The 22,339-nt window shown below is 40.9% G+C and overlaps 1 protein-coding gene across 4 annotated transcripts in view; it reads right to left on the bottom strand.

Annotated features, from left to right (window-relative positions):
* The window catches only part of SMAP1 (small ArfGAP 1), a 277,699-nt gene that overhangs the window by 190,511 nt on the left and 64,849 nt on the right, over positions 1–22,339 (bottom strand). For 2 of the 4 annotated variants that reach the window (XM_059730922.1, XM_014594456.3), the window contains exon 5: positions 4,194–4,271. The exons of the other annotated variants lie outside the window; for them this stretch is intronic. In XM_059730922.1, the coding sequence (XP_059586905.1) occupies positions 4,194–4,271 (78 nt within the window). The remainder of the gene's footprint in view (positions 1–4,193; positions 4,272–22,339) is intronic. 4 annotated transcript variants of the gene reach the window in all.

Below are 22,339 nucleotides of genomic sequence, written 5' to 3'. Positions count from 1 at the left end.
ACTTGGCCAGTCTGCTTCTGACACCCAAATCCAGATCATTTATGAATATATTAAAGAGTACTGGTCTGAGCACTGAGCCCTGAGGGATGCCACTGGTCACCATGTTGACTTGGTTCCATCAACTATCACTCTCTGGGTCTAACCACAAAGCCAGTTCCCCAGCTATTGGACTGTAAGGTTGTTGAGGCTGCAGTTCCCCAATTTTACCAGGGGGACATCATGGAAAAGCAAGTCACAGGCTTTTTTTAAATTTAAATACATGACATCAACCTCTTATCCTTTGTCCAGGTGATGTGTCACCTGGTCACAGAAGGAAATGAGGTTGGTCAGGCAAGACCTACCCACAATGAAGCCATGTTGATCATCTCTCAGAATGTTGCCTTCCATTAGTCTGTTATTGATCGTTTCTTTGATGATTTTTTCCAATATCTTTCTAGGGATTGAGGTCAAACTGATTGTCCTGTAGTTCCCTGGATCTTCCTTCCTTCCTTTCTTGATGATAAGCACCACATTGGCCCTTTTCCAACCTTCAGGAACCTCTTCCAAGCACCATGAGTTCTCAAATATCTTCACCATTGGTCGTGCTATGATGTCAGGCAACTCTTTTAGTACTCTTGGGTGTGTTCCATCTGGGCCAACTGACTTGTAGATGTCCAGCCTCTCAAGCTGTTCCCTCACAAGGTCTTTGCCAGTTATAGACATATAATCACCCCTACCCTGGTGGTCCCGTCAGGCAGGGTGATCCCCCTGGGCTGGTAGAAAACCGACGCAAAGTAACTGTTGAGGAGATTAGGTTTTTCCTGGGTGTCAGTTGTCAGCTGCCCCATTTAGTTCAGAAAGGGTCCAATGTTGCTCTTGTTTTTTTCCCTGATTTCCCACATATTTGAAGAAGAACTTTTTATTGTCCTTGATTCCTGTAGCCAGTTTGAGTTTGGTAACTTCTTGACGTTTTTAAAGAGGGGCACTATGTTGGCCCTTTTCTAGTCATCTGGTACCTTGCCCATCTCCCATGACTGTAAATATTATTGCCAAAGGCTCCAAAATAACTTCTGCCAGTTCCCCTCATTACCCTAGGATGAAGTTTATCAGGCCCTGCTAAGTTGAATTCATTCAGACCCATCAAAAGCTTTCTGACACATCTCTTGTGTTCTCATCCCTCAGGATGCCCCCTTCCTTACCCAAATCATCCTTATTAGCTGTTTGGTTGCAGCTTAATTAGCAATGGCAGATACTTGACTGGGATGGTTTATCCAGGGATGATCCTGCCTTCAGCAGAGGACTGGTGAGACCCTCATGAAGTCCCTCTGAGACCTACTTTTCCATGATTATTTTCCTTTCCATACATTTTAAGGAGGTCACATCTACACATTCATTAATGTGTTTTTGGTAATGTGCATTAAATTTATTGCCTCCATTGTGAGGTACTAGAAAAGGGCACATTGGCCTATTTTAATGCACATTTGCGAAAGTGCAGAGTTTTTGTGATGCTTTAATGTGCATTAAAAAAAGCTAATGCACATTAAAGCACACAGATGCACCCACAGAGAACTTTAAGGCTCCATCTTTAGAGACATTTCGAGTCCTCCTGGCAGGATGACTTTGCATGGTATATGCAGATAAATTACTGCTTCATATAAAACTCCGCTCTTCTGTTGCTCAGTTTGTAAACACTGGGACCACTTGTGGTTAGGTGAACAACATCAAAGTTGGAAGTGCCAGTCTTCATTGCCATTTTTACTACCCTATCCTTAGATGGGAGACCAGTACCTTGGGCTTCAATGTGATACCTGTCACTTCCTCTCAAGTGACCTACATGAATGCTAAGCCAGATGCAACTTGACCCATATCCTTGGAGTTGTGGGTCCTGGAGGAAAGAAGTCCAGCTACTGAATACTGCCCAGCATATGGTGGTCTCTATCAGTGAGGATACAAGTCTGTCACAGGAAGTGTAGGATTTGGACCTTGACTATTTAGAATCCAGTATAGCAAACCCCTCAATTCCACTATACACAAAGGTCTTTTTTATTTTATTTTATTTTTTTTTAGGGGTTAGGATTAAGTTTCTTCACCAAATTATTAAACATGGAATAAATATAAACCTCCCAAAATGTAGCAAGTCTGATACTTGCTGGGATCCAGCTCAATACTAAGGATAATAAGAAGGGAACTGAAGGAAGGTAACAGATGCTCCAATCTTTATGTCCTTGCAGGGTTGTACAGGGCACATGCATGACTCAGACACTACTATATAAAAGAATACAGCCTCAAGCAATGAAGTGCACAAACTTCTACAGTGGGCTCCCACACTGACACACACGAAGAAAATTCTACATTTACATGCATCAAGCTGTAAAACGTATTCTGTGATGGTACATTATTTCACATGTACAATAATACAATCAAGACTAACATTTACAGAAAAGGGAAGAATTAAGGCTTTGCACATAAAAATTCAGCCTTACCACAGTTCTGGTTGTTCACTGAATTATTAATGTAGTCCCATTAAAGTAGTTCTTCTATGGAATTTTCTTAATTTTAAAGAAGACATGATAAAGATGGAGCTTTATTCTCCAAAACTGAAATTCTCATGGCTTGTAGTAACATATAATCTAGAGCTATTTCAACACCACTTGTGATATGCTTCAGAAAGATATCTTGTCTTCTGCATCCTTTAGGAAATACTAAACTTGAGGAGTACTCTCTCGTGTGTACTTGTGCATACTTTTCACCGTTTTCAGATTTCTTTAATGATTCACAAGGTTCTATGAACTTACATCAATCACAGAAATCCTTATTTATCTTCACACTTTACAAGGCCAATATACAAGTTTATAGGTTTTCCAAATGCAATCAAATCAAAACAAATTTAATTCAAAACCAGTAAAAAGATTTCTCAATACTACTAACATGTCAAACTTCAACTCAGCCATTTTTTTTCAACAAATAGACAAAAACATTGCCAAGATGTTACATTATTGTACTGAAATTTCTACTCTTGCTTTCACTGGGGTCAAACCCTGCTGTTGGTATCAAGTTTTACTCAAAAATTCACCAATGGGAAACAACAAGGTAAATTTTTTAAGAGTTTCAGAAAGCTTTAAAGGTCAAATAATAAATTAGAAGAACAGTTAGGCAAGCTTTACTAAATCAGGTGCTCCTATTCCTGATGCAATATAAAATATGTGCAATACATGTTTTGAAAATACATTTATTAGGCAATTGTGGCTTGTTTCATGTGGTTACAAAGAAAAAAATTCCAAGAGTGCTTAGGACTGAATGTGCCATAATTAAAGGTGGTTATATTTACTACCTAAGTTTGTGTGTCCTAATTTACTATAAACCACTTTATAAGTATGAAACATCTCATGCTTTGGTTGTGTAATTATTCTATGCGTCTAAACTCAAAACAAAAATTCCAAATGAGCGCCTAAAGCTAGGCACGCAAGTTTGGGTTTAAAAAAAAAAAAATACATTTACTATAAAATATGGATATTACCATAAATCTTAGGCATGAATAGTGATGCCTTACATGCCATCCATATTTGGGTATGGTATCCAAAGGCCAGCAGAAACGCTCCTTGTTAAAATGTTTGAACAACAACACACTAGACTACTATCTTTTCAGTGCAATTCTCTTCCCATTACTAGAAAGGAAATGCAAAAGGAAGGTAACATATACATTGGTAAAATCTCCACCAAATGGCTCTGTTAAACCACCCATGGCCTGTTAAACCAGCTACAGACTTTGGCTGGAATGATTTTGCCCCTACAAAGCCTGGAGAAGTTTTAGCAATCTGAAGGGCAGAGGCTTATCAAAACACTGTTCTTAGCAAAAAGAATAATAAAGGAATCAATCTTGTGTCTGTGAGCATGGAAGTATTTACATGGTTTTGCAACACTAAGACAGCAGCATAACCCTGAACATAAAGGTATCAATCCAAATAAGTATAATAAAGCCAAAACCCACAAAACTTCTTTACACCTAGCTGGCTCAGCTCTCTTCAGTTACACAAGTCAATGAAGCAGAGTGCAGAAAGCTTGTTTTAAATGCCCAAAGCTCTAACGACGCTAATTAAAATACTGTGCTAGAATGCAAATAATTTTTATATTCTAGACTGAATACACAAATATTCTGTGCGCTATATCAAAATGTGTTGTCTGACAGAATGATGTTATACTAGAAAATGAGATACCTCCAATTTGCTCTTCTCAGCAGCAGCTTGCAGAGAAGGAGAGGATGCCAAAGGCTGAGCAGCATCAGAGGAGGACATCTGTACAAAGCAGATGAAAGGGATGGATGAGAAGGAAACCAAGGCAGATGATCAGAATTAACAGGCTATAGATAAAGCATAGAAATATTATGATTTAATCTTCTTCCAAGATGCAGTAATGCTTTAAAAAAAAAAAAAAAAATCACTTAATATAGAGAAAACAGAGCAGAAGAGAAGCATTTGCATTTTAGACTTATGAATTTGATTAATGCAATTTCCAAAAGAAGAGAGATTTGTCAGGTAACAGTGAATGATTTATGATGAAATTCACTAGAATATGAAATAAGAAAATGAATCCAGATAAGATCACATCACAGACATGAGAAAAACAATTAGGTTTCATCCACTGTTCAATTTTATCCAATGTGACTGTTGAGATATTAATGTCCTGAAGCACGAAGGCACACTGTCCCATGGGGAGGGGAGAGAAGAGAGTGCCTTTGTTCTTGTTCACTGTAACAGAATATTTATATTAAGTATGAAGCAAACTAACTCTGAAAGTTATACATTAATTAAAGTTCTAATGAACTGTTCTATATTGAAGAACATACTGAATGCTAGAAAATGATGTGTGTTAACACATAAAGGCAGCATTTTAGCAGTAAACTGGAAGGCCTACTGCAAAGCAAGGTAGATATACAATTTTCTAGACATCAGTATACAGCCAATATTAGCATCACTGTACTTCAGAATTATCCAAAGGTATTTTGAAACAATTATATATGCATTAGATGCAATTTATACATGAAAATGGGATTCTCTAGACTCATGTTTATACACTGTCCTACCCCATTTCTTTATGCATACTTGATCACTTTAATGGAAACATTATCTTTCTATTCCCTTTACTACAAAAATGCAACTAAAATAGGTTTACAAAAGGTATAGTAGATCTTCTGAGCTATTAGACTGACATTGCTCAGCTGCCCTGTAATCATTGTCACCACCAAAGGAAAAGGTAAACATAAGTGGAGCTGTAGCAGCACAGGTCATCATAGTATCAAAAAAACCCCAATTACTTAAAAAAAAAAAAAGTAGTAAGAATGTGTTGTTTAAGTAAGCCTGGGCACTGGCCTCTTAAAACATAACCAATATTTACATAAAATGTTCATGCCTTACATATTCTACATTTGTTATACCTGAATCAACTAGTAATACTGTAGTTAACATGAATATGTTAATTATAGATAACTGGTTTCAGTGCATAAAGTGTACTCTGGTCTGCAAGTTAGTTCCCAAGGTTCCAGGAAGGAAGAGATTCCTACTCCTCCGATACCCCTTTTTAAATAACGATAAGTAATTTCAAGAAGTTTTGCACTACATTTAACTTATATGATTAAAACTTGCATGCAAAATATTATTCAGTACTTTTCTGCTGTTATTTCATGGTTTTAGAAGCTATCCATTTTTACCATAAAGCTACCAAATAAAATCTTTCTGATATTGCATTATTTAATATCTCATTTTTATGACACAATTGGCGTGGAAATAGTGATCTCACCATCAGCATTTTGACGTTACAACCTGAACTGCTAAGAAAAGAGGATCTTTCATGAACAGCTCTGTTTGAGCATTAAATGATCTGGTAATTAATCCTATTTATAGTTCAGGCACTCATGTTTTCAGTCATGATGTTCCACCAGAATTTGCTATCATGATTAACGTCTTATTCCAGCTTTTCTTTTTTTGATTCCAATAACAAAGAATTATTAATGTGTACTCCTTTATATGTTAAGCCAAGAAATGATATGGGCTAGGTTACAGAAGTAACTAAACCAGAAGCTTTAAGTTTGCAAATAATTCATTAAATGTATCAGAATAGTTATCAAAAAGCATAACAAGTTTAAGAGCCTAGAGGACTAGCAAGGCTAAAGCATGCCAGTTTCTGTAGCCAAAAGCATATATGCCTTATATATAATGGTGATAGCATGATAGTCAACCACCACTGACTTCCCACTGTTCAAATTGCCAAGTACCCATTTACAGAAGGGTAATGACTTTTGCCATGAGTCCAGAGCAGGGATTCAAACTCTTACCTCTGGAGTTGTAGCAACACATCTTAACCACTCTGTCATCATGCCCCATATAACTGTAATAAACCATAGCAAAGGATAATAATTTTGGGAACGTGATAATCTATAATAAATTTTTGCAGCATCAGCAGTTCACACCTTTCAGAAGTCTGGGTCATTATTTGTATACCATCTATTAGAACTAAGATACAATCTGTCGATAGGCCAAGCTCCATAGCTATATAACTGATGTAATAAAAATTCTGAGCTGAAGTGGAGTCCTGTGCATTTGGAATATTAAAGGTATTTGAGGCCTTAACTATTAATTCATTTTTAAACTAATTTTAAGAACCTATTTTCAGGCTTGAGGAACACCAAGAGTTCCTCAGGTGGTCAGACACTTAAGATTATTTGGGAGGTTTTTTTCATCTTTATTAAAAACTCTCTCAGCTTTGAACCATTCTTGAGATTGTGTAGCTGATCAAAAGTTACTTGATGTTCACAACATATGAAGGAAATAGCTTCTATACTTTTATGTGCCTCTGCATTACTCAAAGGTATCCCTTGGTTTTGACAACTGCAAGAGGTAGGCAGAGAGCTGAGCAGAATGAGCTAGCCTTGGCAAGCGGACATAGTCTACATGAGAAGGCACGTAACTGGGACCAATATGCAGTACTTCCGTACACAACAGATTGGCCATCTCTGGGTTGTCATGACTCTACTGCATCAAGTACCTAGACTGGCATGCTAAAGACAACTCTGTATACCTGTTGCACCATAGCCTGCGGTGTAGACAAACTCTTGATTGTGGGGAAATATAAAAAAAAAAAAATGTCCCTCCGCACTATTTCAGTAACTTAATGCATTTGAAAGCCAATACTACACCCCTATTTAAAACTGTATATACAGATTGTAGTTAAAAATGTAGGGTTTTTTAGTTTATGAAAAGGCGTGAGTTTTGGAGACATCCCACTACAGTGAGAAGTTCTGTGTAATTTTTGGCATAATGAGTGACACTTGTTGTGTACAACTGACTCTGGCTCCATGCAACCTTATTTTTTTCATTCTGTCACATCTTGGACATCAGATGCTTTATTAGCTCTACTGAAGGAGGAAGAGAATGCTCAGTTTATTCTACCTTCCAGGTCACGTCAGCCACCTATGGCAGGTGCATGCATCTTTTTAGCCTAGAATAAGGAAAACATTTAAATGTAGGAGCCATAAAATTGCCTTCATAGCACAAAATCCACCTGCATGTTAAATGTCTTTACTGCAGTCCAAACCATCCACCCAATGTGACAATCTTGGCAACCTCCAGTCTCTGATTAACCTTCTAAGAAGTGTTATTAAGAAGGTTTAAATCCTTTGATAAATGTTTTAAAATGTCTCTCTTCATCTAGGTTCTGAGATATATCAGCTCCTACTTATTGGAATTATTTCTGAACAAGTATACAAGGGAAATAAAGCAAAAGCACTTATTAGACTTCCACTAGAATGGAAGCATGACTTCTGCAAAAAATAAAGCAAAGATTTTAAACCTGGCAAGCCTCTTATTAAAAACATCGATCTTTATTATCAAGTGGTATCTAGATAATACACATAGTAAACAGCTGAACTTAAAGTTATTGAACTATGGATGGACCTGTCATAAGAAAACAGAACTTCAGTTGAAAAAAATGTTTTAACCATCCAAATAGGAAATGAACCAAGCACCAGGGTGCCCTCAAGTGGCCACTTTATATATGCAGAGTCAAATAACAGGAAACAGATTTGGAAAGGTACTTAAAATAGGAAAAATAAGAGTTTATAATGACAGAAAGTATAGTAAATAATTATATACTACATTTTTTTCGTTTGCTAAGTAATGCTTGGCTCAGACTTTTAAGATTTACATTAATAAACAAATGAAAAATTTGCACCCCTAAGATGTTTTGTTTTTTTGAACAGTAGCAGCTAGAGATCCTAGTTAGGCCAATAGTGCACTTGTTTCTTCTTAATTGTAGAGATACAAGTTACTTTTATAAACTTTTTTAAAATTAAAAATGTAGCTAGAGTGAAGATATTCAGTTTTTAGAGTAAAACTGTAAGACTTATGGAAAAAAGCCATTTTTGTGGTTTTTCAGTACTTTAGATTAAAATTAATTTTGCCTCCAAAATGCACTTCCCTCCCTAATTTTATGACAAAAATCATTCAACTATCTAGAAGACGAGAAACTTTTCCAAATTCGAATGCAAACCAAGTTGGGTGATCAACTAAAAGGCTAAAAAAAATATTTTACATAACTACCTGATAGTTACCTGAAAGATGTGGGATCTAGAAGAATAATCACTATACAACATTCTGAGGATATAAATCTGACCCAAAAAGGTTACAGTCAAAATGGACCCCACCTACAAGTGTCTGAAAGTCAGTAATTTATTTTACAACTATTTAACTCCCCTTTCAATGACATTCCAGCCAACATCAGAATCAAGTATGATATTTTGATTAAGGCACTGGATTACCATATTTTCTTGTATGCAACATGCCCCAAAATAATACCTGCATCTGGCTTTTGAAAGTCAGAATGAAGAAAAAGATTTTCTCTTGAAAATACTGATAAAAGTAGTAGCAGCTTCTGTAGCAGAAGCCTCTACCAGGACAAAAGAGAAAGTATCCACAGCCAGCAGCTCTGCAGCATTACTTTTGCTTTCTCCCAGCAGAAGCAGAAGCTGCTATCACCATATTTCCTCATTTATAATGTGGACCACAATTTCCAGCAGCTGAACTTTGGAAAAATGTGTTCTATGCATGAAAATATGGTAATATCTTAATGTTACTAAATTAAACTTTATATGACCATGGGCATAAACTGCTTAAATTTTTGTATTTCACTTCCCCACTTACCTACATTTTTCTTAAAGTGTAGAGCTTAGAAGCTGGGCAAGTCAGAGAAGGTCCAGAGGAGAGTATCAAAAATGATAAACAGTTCGGAAGGCAAACTGTGTGTGGAAAAAGTTGAAATAGCCAGGTAGCTTTAGCTTGGGGAAGAGATTGAAATAGGGGTTATGATAACAGTTTTCAAGTATCTTGAAGGGTACCATAAAGAAGAGGGAGAACAAGTTTCCTTCCTTGCTAGAGAATACAAGATACTAAGCATTGGTTTTAAAAACGCAACAAAACAGAATTAAATTAGATGATGTTACTGTTAGAACAGCAAGGCAGTGGAATAAAAATTACTAGAGGTGCACTGATACATCATAGATTCATAGATTGTTAGAGGCTGGAAGGTACCTCACAAGATCATTGGGTCCAGCACCCCTGCACTAGGCAGGCAAGACAACTGGGGGTCAAATGACCCCAGCAAGGTGACTGTCCAATCTCCTCTTGAAGATATCCAGGGTGGGTGATTGCACCACCTCTAGAGGGAGTTTGTTCCACAGTCTAGACAACCTGACTGTGAAGGAGTTTTTACTCGAATTGAGCCTGAAGTAGTCTTCCAGGCGTTTGTATCCATTACTCCTGGTCTTCCCCATGTGGGCCCTCGTTCACCGATGTAGCGAGAAACTGCTACCAAGTGCCCTCTCAACCTTCTCTTCTTTAGGCTGAAGAGGCTCAAGTCCCTCAGCCTCTCTTCATATGGTCTGCCTTGTAAGTCTCTGATCATACAGGTGGCTCTTCTCTGGACCCTCTCAAGTTTTTCCACATCCTTGTTGAAGTGCAGTGCCCAGAAGTGGATGCAGTACTCCAACTGCGGTCCCACTAGTGCTGAGTACAGTAGAAGAATCACTTCCTTAGTTTTACATGAGATCCATTGGTTGATGAATGCCAGAGTGTTGTCTGCCCTGCTGACTACAGTATCGCATTGACAGCTCATGAGATGGTTAACTATTACCCCTTTTGGCCATGGTGCAAGTCAAATTGTTGCCACCGAGCCTGTAGGTATGTTAGGGATTATTTGCCCGCAGATGGAGCACTTAACAATTCTCCATGTTGAACCTCATTGGATCCAATGAGGTTCAACACCTCCACCTCTCCAGTCTGTCCAGTTCTGCCTGTAACCGCAGCCTATCTGCAGGTGTGACCATGCTCTGCCGTAACATGGTGTCGTCCGCAAGCTAGGCCAGTAAGCTCTTTACCCTCATATCCAAATCAATGATAAAGATGTTGAAAAGCACCAGAACAAGCATGGACTCCTAAAGGACACAGCTGGCCACTTCTCACCAGGACAGATCAGTTTATAAGAATTCTGGGTTCTACCTTGCAGCCAGTTTCCCACCCACTGAACCATTGAGCAGTTAAACCCACAAACTTTCAATTTTCCCAGAAAGATATCATGGGATACTAGATCAAAGGCCTTTTGGAAGTCTAGGTATATAAACGTTGACCTTTCCCACATCCAGGTGGAGAGATAAGTGGTCATAGAAGGAGATGAGATTGGGAAGACAGGACCTGCCTGTGACAAAGCCATGCTGGCTACCATTCAGAATCCAACCCTCTATGAGTGAGTCGCACAGACTCCTTGATGAGTTTTTCTAGGATTTTCCCAGAGATAGAAGTTAGGCTGACTGGCTTATAATTGCCCAGGTCCTTTCTCCTCCCCTTGTTGAAGATGGGCACAATGTTGGCCCTCTTCCAATCCTCAGGGATCTCCCCAGAGTGCCACAATTTTTAAAAAAGGTTTGCCAGGGGTCCCACAATGATCTCAGCCAGCTCCTCTGGCACTCAGATTAAGTTCATCCGGTCCTGCTGATTTATAAATGTGTAGCTTTTCTAGTTGGTTATGCACCAGCTCAGCATCAACAGCAGGAAGGTTGTCATTCCCACCATGCCCTGTGTGAACCTTATTTTGCATGTTTTTCCCCTTGGGCCACTGAAAAACCTAAGCAAAGTGGGCATTCAGGAGTTCAGTTTTCTTCCGAGTGCCAGTTACCAGCTGCCCTGAGGTGTTCAGCAGGGGCCCCATTTGTCTTCCTTCTGCTCCGCACGTAGCTAAAGAAGGACTTCTTATTGTCTTTGACTCCTGTTGCTAACTTGAATCCAGTCGCCACCTTAGCTTTCCTAATCTTCTCCCAACACATTTGGACCACTGTCATATAGTCCAGAGGTGCTCAAACTGTGGGTCGTGACCCCACGGCAACTTAAAAGGGGGTTGCAAATTCTCTTCCCTCACCTAGAAGTGGTGGCATGGAAATGCTGCTGTCAAGCACTGTGCTGCCACTGAGTGCTGCATGCCACCTTCCCTGCACCCAAGTCCAGCCGGCTGGCTGCCAGGGACCCTCCTGCCCCCCGCTCGTTGACCGGCCAGACTTGGGTATGGGAAAGTGGCACACAGCAGCACAGAATGCTCAATGGCAGTGGTGAACCTGCCCCCGTGCCACCACTTCTAGGGAGGGAATAAAAGTTTGCAACCCCCTTGTCATGGTATCAAAAAGTTTGAGAACATCTGGTATAGTCCTCCTTAGGACTGTCCCTAGCTTCCATTGTGTTTATGCCTCTCTCTTTTTTCAAGAGGACTATGATATTTCTATTGAACCAAGACAGCTTGAGAGCCCTTCTGCTGCCTTTCCTCCACATGGGAATGGTCTTCTTTTGTGGTTCGAGGATTGCGTCCTTGAGGAATGACCAGTCGTTGCATACCCCATTCACCTCAAGGCCCTAGTCTCACATTGCCTCCCCTACTAATGCCCTGAGCCAGTTCAAATTAGTATTTTTTAAGTCCAAGACTTCAGTCCTGCTAATTGGTTTGTCCACCTTGCAGCAGACAGTGACCACAATCTCATGGTCGCTGTCGCCCAGGCTATCCTTAAATGTTCAAGTTACTCAACCAGATAGTCTCCTTTGGCCAAGACCAAGTCTAGGAGACTGTTGCACTTCCTGGGTCAGAAAGAGCTCCTCGATACAGGTTATGAAGCTACATGACTAATCCGACGTAGCCAAATTGGTCCCACATCGGATTGGCACCAATATAAGGAATATTGACTGTATCAGCAATCAGCTTTTTTTGGCCAAGTGGCTGATAAATGCTGTGTGCGCACACACAGCTGCAAAGCAGCACACAGGAGGCCACAAGCACAGCACAACAGTGTGGAGAGCAGTTGGGTACAGCTGATAAGTCTGCTGTGGAGCAAGGGGTGAGAGGGGAGGGAAGGGGTGGGGGGAGGAGGTAGACCGAGGCCCCCGCAGTGAGGGAGGGAGGGGGCATGGGGCTGGGGCAGGCTCTGCCCAGCCAGGGAGGGGCACAGGATGGAGCCGTGTGCAGGGAGAGGGGGCAGCATCTGCTGCTGCACATACCCCAGGAAGGCATGGGGGGGTGCCCCCAGATCTGCACACAGGTTGCCACTGTGGGGGGGAGGAGGGGGTAGCTGCTAAGGCAGATTTTGGAGTGGCTGCAGACCACCCCACCCCCCCACACACCTGTAGCCCCGCTCCCAGCACTGTCACCAACTACCCTGAGTGTAGCCCAGCCCAGCAACACTGCCGGGAAGAGCTCGGTGTCAGCCCTGGCTCGCAGCAGCAGCCCATACTTGCCCCATGCGCAGATCCAGGGGCACATGCCCCCCCAGGGTGTGTGCGGCAGTAGGAGCCGCCTCCCCCAGCCACGAGCTGATCACGGCTGTCCTGTGCCCTGCCCCAGCTGTGCAGAACCTGCCGCAGTCCCAGCCCCACTCCATTCCTCACTGTGGGGGCCTTGATCTGCCCCCCTCAAACCCCTCCCCCCTTCAACTCTCCTCCTCCTCCCCCACCCCCAACAGACCTAACAGCCAGATGCTACTCTCCAAGCTGTCTGGCTGCATTTTGGAATCGGATCAGTATCGGATGATACTGGCTCCTTAAAAATCTGCCACCGGTATTGGCCCCCCAAAAATCTCTATCTCTAAAAGTTGCAGGTGTTGTGTGATTGTTGGGCTCAAGCATCAGATCCCAGTCACACCACACCATAGTGCTGGCACAGGGGAAGTCTGAGATCATGATCCTGGGCTTCTCCTGAACTAGCAATCTTCATTGTTGTGGCTAGGAAGCCCATCAGGGGCTGGGAGTTGACAGCGCTCCCAGCCACAGGGTAGCCCCTCTACCCTGAAGTTAGAAGTTCCAATCACTGACAGGATTTCCCACAATGGGGAGCTCAGCATGCTTCTCTAGCTGGGACCTCTGATCTTTTGGCCAATGCTTCCAGTTACTGAAGTACCCTGTCCGGTTCAGGCAAGGTTGCTTTGTGACAGTGTGCGCCATTGGCTGGGAGCACTGGTCACATTTAAAGGCATGATAGGAACAAGTTGTAGTTACTACACATATACATTGTATAATAACTTTGTTGCTTATTCCTGAATTTACCCTGACATTAACTGAATAAGCATGTGGCCAGATCACTACTTCAGACATGATTAACCAGTTAATCCAATACCATGCATCAGAAGCCTAAAAGAGCTTTTTCCCCAGGGCTTGACCTTTCCCAAGCAGTGCCATAAAGTCAGGGGAAAAAAGTTTGTTTGCTTGTTTGTTTGAAGGTGGCATTTTGTTTGTTTTTTTGTGATGAACATTGGCTCCTGAATTAAGACACATGTTGCTGAAACATTCTTCTGTGGATATACTGACCTTACAACCTTTGGAAAACTTTGTTAAATCAAGAAGTAGGCTCCAAAGATGAGATCAGAGTGTTTCAGGTTGGCTTGTTTATTTTTCTTAACATTGACTAATCATTTTAAATGTAAAGGGACACAGAGTTCAGTATTATTTCTCAAGAAAGGAAGATTCAAACACTCTGACAATAAATGCCCTAGCCCAGCACTGGGAAAACAGACTTACTGATTTCTTTCCAACTGTGTTTTTCTTCCTCAAAAAAAAAAAAAAAAAAAAATCTAGTTCTTTATAATACAAAGCAACAAGGGGGAAAAATATGTTCACACACTCCTTGGAAAATCTGCAGCTCTCCATCAACCCCATTTACAATAACCAACAGTAACCCACCAATCAACAAAAGAAAGTTATGTTTTTAGACTGGATCTTTTCCATTCCCTCAGAGCTAAACAAACATTCTTGCAACATGCAGCAAGATAAAAGCCATTCTCTGCACTACAGAAGAATTCATACTCTAATCTAAGTCACCTTAGAACATGAAATGGTTATTCCCTGGTTTTGTACTAACTCCTCTCAAGCACTGGCATTCACTTTATTCAGAAAAGAATCAGAATTTCTTCTTTATCAGACCAAACTAAGGTATCAAAATGAATCATGTGAAGATTAATTAAAATTAACTGTGTACAATGTATGAGGACAATCTACTTGTAAGAAGACTCATGAGAAATGTATCATTTCTCCTAAAGCCTATCCACTATTAGTCACTTCCCCCCACCTTGAGAATTGCCAGCTATGCATAATTAAACAAATGTCACCTGTTAATTTATAAACTACTAATAATTTAAGCCCTTTGATTTTAGGGAATGTTCTGTTAAAAAATTCTATTGCATACACACACAAAACATGTATGATAATGGAAAATGGTTCAATTACTTGCTCGTTCTCTTGAGCAAGTGAGTGCGCCCACGCGAGTAAATTGAACTACTTTCATTTTTATACCCGTTTTATTTACCATTACATTTCGTAGAACACTTTAAGTTAATAAGACTTAAAGATAAGGTTTAGAACTAAAACCTAATTATATGTGAAAATTGCATTCTTAGTGTGCAACTTCTCTTTCATATGGTGATTGAATAAAACTGGTTTTATAGTAGTTATTAGTGATCATTAAATTGTTGAGCTCCTAAGAATGTGTTAATGTTTAAGTAGTGTAAGAGTGATGTTGTAGCCATGATGGTCCAGAAATTATGCAAGCAGCAAGGATTTCTTAGGGTGAGATCTTTCTATCGGATCGACTGTGTAGCTAGGACAGTTGGATAAACTTTTGAATGCAAGACATTCTTTGTCCTGGTCCCTGACATTTCTGGACCATCCCTGAGATGCTTCGTATATATAGAGTAATCAAACAATTTTCATTATCGTGTGTGTTATTAGCCTTTTTACAATATTTAGATATCTAATTTAAGGAACTTTGTGTTGATCTGACCATGTAAATGAGCCTGTTTTGTAGCATTGATTTAATTACTTCACACTGCCACAGCTCTCTAGATCAGTGTTTCAACTATCAGTGAGAAACACTTACTTATTTTATAGCTGTTTTATAGCTTTTTTTTTTTTTTTTTTTTTTTTTTTTTTTTTTTTTTTACTTCTTTCTAGCTTAGTAATACAACAGCTGTAAAGAACAAAAACTCATCTTTAGCAAACAGAAACTGAATTTACCGATTATACATTACATGCAGTGCAATTTACCTGCAAGGTTGTAGTATTACAAGGAAGACTTCAGGTTTCTTACCGAAGTTCCACAGGAAAGCTTTGGATGTTTCATAAGCCTCTCTCTGTAATGGCACTACCTTTTAAGTACCACAGAATCATGTAGCTATGCTAGTCCACAAAGTGAGAGATGCAAAGTGATACCTTTTACTGGACCAAATGTATAGCTGGGAGGGATATAAAACAAGCTTCCTGGTATGAAGTACCCTTCCTCATCTCTCAGACCTGAGAACAGGATAGCTAAATTAGTGGAATATCAAAACTAATAAAAAGGAGAGAGGGGCATTAACACCTTTCTAGTGAAGTAAACTGCACACTGATCAACGAACATTTGATGGGAAGTAGTCACAGGCAATAAATGCCAACAAAAAAGTGTCAACTCGTCTCCAGTGCTACAATAATCAACAGCCACTACAATCCACAGATCCTATACTTCTGTATCCCAGACTGTGGTATAAGTCTCACCAAATGGTCTCTCGGAAGCCACATGGGTTCAACCAGACAAAATCTATGCACCAGAACAAACAGGAAAAGCCAAAGGGACAGAGAAATACCACTGTGTAGGAGAACACTTTTCACAGAACAACCACACAGCTTCTGGCCTCACTATCCTTATGTTCAAGGGAGAGTTACAATATACCTTCAAAAGGTGAGCCTACAAACGAAAAATCATAAAGCCAGCTGGACATTAAGAACCACGGTCTGAACACAAACACTGACTTCATGGCTCATCTACCCGATTCATGTTAATCTTTTCACCCTGCACATGTTCATGACTCTCTTCCCTTTTAATCATCTTGATCTTCCATTAACATAGCTATGCATTCTTCTGCATTTTCCTTCTGTTACCTACTCCTGATAATGCATCTCTCCTCTGATTTCACAGGACAGGATAGAACAATTTAAAATAGAACAAACATTAAACACTAACCTTCTGAGAAGACAGGGAACAAATCTACAAATAGGTTATAAAAGCCTAAGTGTTTAAATCATAGAAGTTATGGTTGTTGGCTGTAGCCGTGTTGGTCTAAGGACATAGGCAGACTAGGTTCCTTGGGTAGATGTGATATCTTTTATTAGACCAATTAAATAGCTGGAAAAAAAAAGTTTTTTGTTTGGTTTTTTTTCAGCACACGCATCCTTCTTCAGGCATGGGAAAAGTTTGCTGGTGTTTTGTGTGCTCTCCTATCTAAGCACAGAAGCTAGGCACTTAACTTCTTTTACATATCTAATATTATATAAATTGATCTAACTCTTTGCTAAGTTAGAGGTATTCCAAGACTGTTATGCTTTCATTTAAACAACACAACAATCTTTTTTTTTTTGCTAGAATTCCATGTGGCTATGATGATGTAACCTAAATATTAGGGATTTTCAAGACATCTTTTATAACGTATTGACAGCCTTCTCATACAAACCTAAATAAACTGGTCTGAAGCTAGTGGGCCCCACATCTAGTTTCATGGTACTTACAAGTACTGTCCATCAAACATAACTGAACCATATCCTACAAGATGACATTTGCTATTCCTATTTATAAGAAAGAAGGTAACTTGTGCAATATACCCAACTAAAAATTTTCAGCATTTTACAGATGTTAGAATTTAGAAGAGGATGTGTTTGGGATGTTATTCAAGATAAAAAAATCAATTGGGAAAGAAATTTCAAATTTACAAAATTAAAAATAAAAAATGTGAACTTCTTAGATTAAAAATGAATCCTTAATATATTGTAGTAGGACTGTAGTCTTGCTGTAGCTGTGATGATCCAGGAAATACAGGAGAAGCAAGGGGTTTATTTTGGCAGCATTTTTTTTTATGGGACCAAGCATATAGTTGGGAGAAAGTGGACTTTTTCAGGTGCCATTCTTCAAGTCTCAGAAACTTAAGCCGCGCTTGCTTCTTAAATATCTGTTGGCAATTTAACAATGTACTAGAAACAAAGTTTTATAAAATCAGAAGTCAAGCTATGCAAAGGGACTGGGTCATGGGTGGTCTGGCCATGTGGGTAGCCCACTAGAGGATGGTCAGCAACCAGGGCAAAGTCCAAAACATGGGCCAGATACAGCTTACAGACCACTAAAACTGGTATCAATAAAGACAAATTTGTCTTACCCCCTTATACAAAACTAAAAAATTCATTACTTTACTAGTCTGTCTGGGGTCCCAACAGGCAACCCAGCCTGGGCTAACTGCTTAGTGGACCATACCTGCCTGGGGTTTTGAGTGGCAGCCCTAACCCACTTGTAACTGTAGCTGGCCACTCTTCTCACCACCACTGCCCCATCCCCTCGCCCCCATTTGCTGCTAGAAGACCAGTCAAGTCTGTTGCCACAACTGAATGGGTAAAGGCCAGCCAGCGGTTCCTGCTACGTTTGCCCCAGCACGTCCTTGTACTTTCTGGTTTCCTGACCCTACTCGCTCTATTCCGAGACTCTGGCTTCTGGATTTTTCCTGGTATTTGGCAATTTTGCTTCTGCCTACTCAACTTTGACTCAATTTGTTATTTGGACCTTGCTCTGGATGTCCTCTAAATCTGGAAACTTGGTATTTGATTCCTGACAGATTCACAGAAGCTAGGGTCAGAAGGGACCTCAACAGATTGAGTCCGACCTCCTGCCCCAGGCAGGGAAGTGTTGGGGTCACATGACCTGATCCAGATGCCTATCCAGCCTTCTCTTAAAGACCCCCAAGGTAGGGGGAGCACCACCTCCCTTGGAAATCCATTCCAAATTTTGGTCACCCTTACCATGAAGAAGTTTTTCCTGATATCTAGCTTAAATCTGCCCTCTGTCAGTTGGTGACCATTGCTCCTTGTCACCTTAAGAGGCACCCTGGTGAACAGAGCATTTCCAATCATTTGCTGCGTCCCCCCTAATGAATTTGTAGGCAGCCATAAGATCACCTATCAGCCTTCTCTTGCGGATGACCCTGGATTAGGCCAGTGTTTTAGACTGCCCTGGTCTGACCCTCCTCTGGCAATCTAACCACTAGGCCAGACTACCCACCACCAAGTACTCTTTACATAGTCTGACTTCCAGTTTATAAACTTTTTTGTTTCTAGCTTGCTGTTTGTCTGAGTTTTGCACCAGTTCCCATCTTGTTCCAAACTTAAGCCAATATACCTAGGTTATGAGTATCTACACATATGAGACCAAAAGTAAAGTACCCAAAGGAAACCTACGAAATTGGCAACAAGGACAAGTGAAATGTGACTGATGTGCAGTACTTGTAACAATAGGATGTTGTTAATAAACTTACAGGAGTCAAGGATTTCTTAGGGTGATACCTTTTATTGGAACAACTGTAGTTAGGATAGAGTTAGACAAGCTGTTGAATGAAAAACATAATTCATCAGATCTTAGGAATGGTCCAGAAATTCGTCAGGGACATGACAAAGAATGTCTTGCATTCAAAAGCTTGTCTAACTATCCTAACTACACAGCTGATCCAATTAAAAGATACCATCCTAAGAAATCCTTGCCACTTGCATAATTCTGGACCATCATGGCTACAACATCACTCTTAAACTACTTAAACTTTAATACATTTTTAGGAGTTCCATAATTTAATGATCACTACTATAAGAACAGTTTTATTCAATCACAATATGAAAACTATGATTTTATTCTAGTCCATAAGAAAAAAAAATAATTTACATACTAAGAACGCCATTTTCACATATAATTAGGTTATGGTTCTAAACCTTACTTATAACTGCCATTAACTTAAGTGATTTACAAAATGTAATGCTTGAAATTGGAATTTAAATGCAAAGTCAAATAAAATGAAGTTGGTCTCTATTAAAATAAATAACTCACAAACATTAATAACACTTCCAGACAAAATTGAGCATGACTACTTTGGGTAACATTAAGGCACAGGTTTTAATTTTTAAAAAGTAGCTATTTTCTTTTCTGGGTAAAAACAAAAAACAAGAAGTGGTAACCACATGCTCAACTGGATCCAGCTGTCAAGTAATTTTGGAAAGCAGCCTTTTGGACTTCAGCTGGAACATAATAGATAATCTATTAAATGATGAAATTGGAAAAAAAAACCCAGGAAATCCATCAATATTCATTTAAACTGCTTTAGTCTAGTTCTCCGACCCCCATGGCAAAAGTTACTCTCGATTACTTTTACTCACAATAAAGCATTTTTTAAAATCAACATGTAATCAAGGAGGGAAAACTGCATTCTCTGACAATCTCTCTTGCACTATTTGACTGATTCGGGAAATGTGGAAATCCCACTTAGGTCAAAAGAACATCCTTTCATGACACACTTGATCGCTTGTGGCTGAGCGCTGCTGAGCCTGGCTGCTCTGCATCAAGATGGTCCCTGGTACAAAACAGAGCAGCCTTTAGACAGGGGCGGGCAAAGTCTGGCCTGTGAGCCAGACTGGGCCCAGGGCAGACTTCATTTCCTAGCAGCCCTGGCACCTGGCCGGTCTCCATGGAGACATGGAGTGCGGGCTGCAGAACTGGGGCTGTCCTGGCCCAACCCAACCCCGCACTGTTTCCGTGGAGACTGGCCAGGAGCAGCACGGGCTGAGCACGCATCCGGGTGGTGATCTGCTCCAGGGCTGGGGCCAGGATCTTGTGGCAGTGACAGTGTGGGCTGAAGCCAGAGCAGAGCCAGTCGGCTGCCCGCATGATATGGTGATGAACGCGGGTTCCTCGGGCAGGTGCGTGCAGGCAGGCAGCAGATTACCTCACCGCAAGATCCCAGCCATGGACCAGCTCCCCACCTGACAGTGTGCCCTGCCATGCTGCTCTTGGCCAGTCTCCGTGGAGATCCCAAGAGTGCAGAGGTGTGACAGTGCAGTGTGAGGTAGGGCTGGGCTGAGCCAGGCCAGGGCAGAGCCCCAGTTCTGCGGCCCTGTGCCATCACCATCCCAGGGTCTCCATGGACACTGGCTGGGAACCGGGGCTGCTGGGAAATGTAGTCCAGCCACCAGCCATATCCACCACTTTCCCCACCCCTGCTTTAGAATGTTCTAAATGGCTGCAAGTTCATGGGCATAACCGACGCCCCAATCACAACCACCACTCTGACTACAAGGATAGGGAGAGGGAGCAGTCTGCATTAAGGAATTACAGGGTCCAAGTAACCCCCCAAAGTAATGAGGAAAGCCAGCTTTTGGTCAGCTTGGCACCAACCATGGAGTACAAATCTCCTAGAGCACAAAGATCCAGGCTTCTGTTAGTCTAATGTTTAATAGCTGCAATTCAAAAGAAGCTATAGCAAGCCATTTAATAGTGAGATTGCTGGAATTATTTTTTTTAAATCTGTCCTGCTCTCCAACAGTGCTACATCTGGTTTCTTTACTGATGCACACTATAATTCTATTCGCTTTTAATGAACATTTTACAATACAATGAACACAACACAAACTGCTCTTAACCAAGTTATCATCTAACTCCTACAACTCTAGCAAAAGATACTACCCCAATACCTCAAGAAACTCATTAAACCAGAGTGGAATTTGTTAAGCAAGATTGTTTGAGTGAGCCAATAAAATAAAAATAAGTTGGGTCAGAAGCCAAGAACTACAAGCTGCAGGTAACTCATCTCCCCATCATTCTGCCCAGCCTGTCTTATGTATTCCAGAAATATAATCCCCCTTTAAAAATATCTCCCTTTAAACCAATGAAATTTCAAGGTAATTCTCACCCTGATGTGCACAAACATACACCTTGTGCGCCAAATCCATCCAATAAAACCAATGGATCCAGCCACCAGTGCCAATGGCCTCTGCCCGTTCGTGTGCCCATGGCAGGGCCAGGCAGCAGCTGGAATCTGTACCCATGCCAATGCCACCTCCCCCAGCCCCTGTTCCCTGGCGGCAGTGTCATGCAGGCATAGCTTCTGGCCGATGGGGAGTTAACCCCTGCTTCCCAGCTGTGGCACAAGTGGATGTAATGAGGCCACAGCTTCCAGTCACTAGGTCCCAGCACACATCCCTATCAGCAGAAAGCTGTGCCTATACTGAAGTCAGGGAAGCAGCTGTAGAGCGAGCATAACTCTCAGCCACCTGGCCCTATGGTGGGCACAAGCAAAGCCTCCCACCACTGAAGCAACTCCACCCATGTCAAAGTACATTCAGGTTGTTCCAGCCAGCCACTTGTTAAGAGCTATTGGCCACTGCTGTATGTGGCTAAACACAGGGTCTCTCTCTCAAAGATCTTGCAAATCTAATTGTTTTCAACTCAGAGGGATTTGACAAAAATCATGCTAAAAAGGAAACAGCCATATGCATCTTAACTACAGAAGAGGCCATATTTCTCTCTCATACACCACGCACCTCCCCCTCCGCAGAAATCGGCACCCCCAAAATTAAACTGTGTGGATGAAGCAGGGAAGCTGATAGTCTACTGGGATGCCCCCTGCTTTGATTCCTGCTCCACAGAGAAGGAGCTGTTGTATTACTATTCAGTCAGCTGAGGGAGTCAATTGACTTAACTCATTGGTCTTTACTCCAGGAGATGTTAACAATCTTCTCTCTTTTTTTAACCATCTTGATATTACACTAATCAAGCTAACATTTTTTAGGGCAAGTTTCCTCTCTGGTAGTTGCTACTGGTCCCTCTCTTCTTCTTGCACAGCTTTGGAGAGACTCATTTCAAAAGCACATTTGTCTCCCTAGCAGTTGCCAAAGATAGATCAGTAACAAATGGTTTCAGCTTTAATTAAAGCAGAAAAAGGAGAGCAAGTCAACTGAAAATT

The sequence above is a fragment of the Alligator mississippiensis genome, chromosome 1 (genome assembly GCF_030867095.1).
Source record: "Alligator mississippiensis isolate rAllMis1 chromosome 1, rAllMis1, whole genome shotgun sequence".
Taxonomy (NCBI): Eukaryota; Metazoa; Chordata; order Crocodylia; family Alligatoridae; genus Alligator; species Alligator mississippiensis.
Note: the sequence above shows the minus strand (reverse complement) of the source record. Positions and strands in the feature narration are given on the sequence as shown.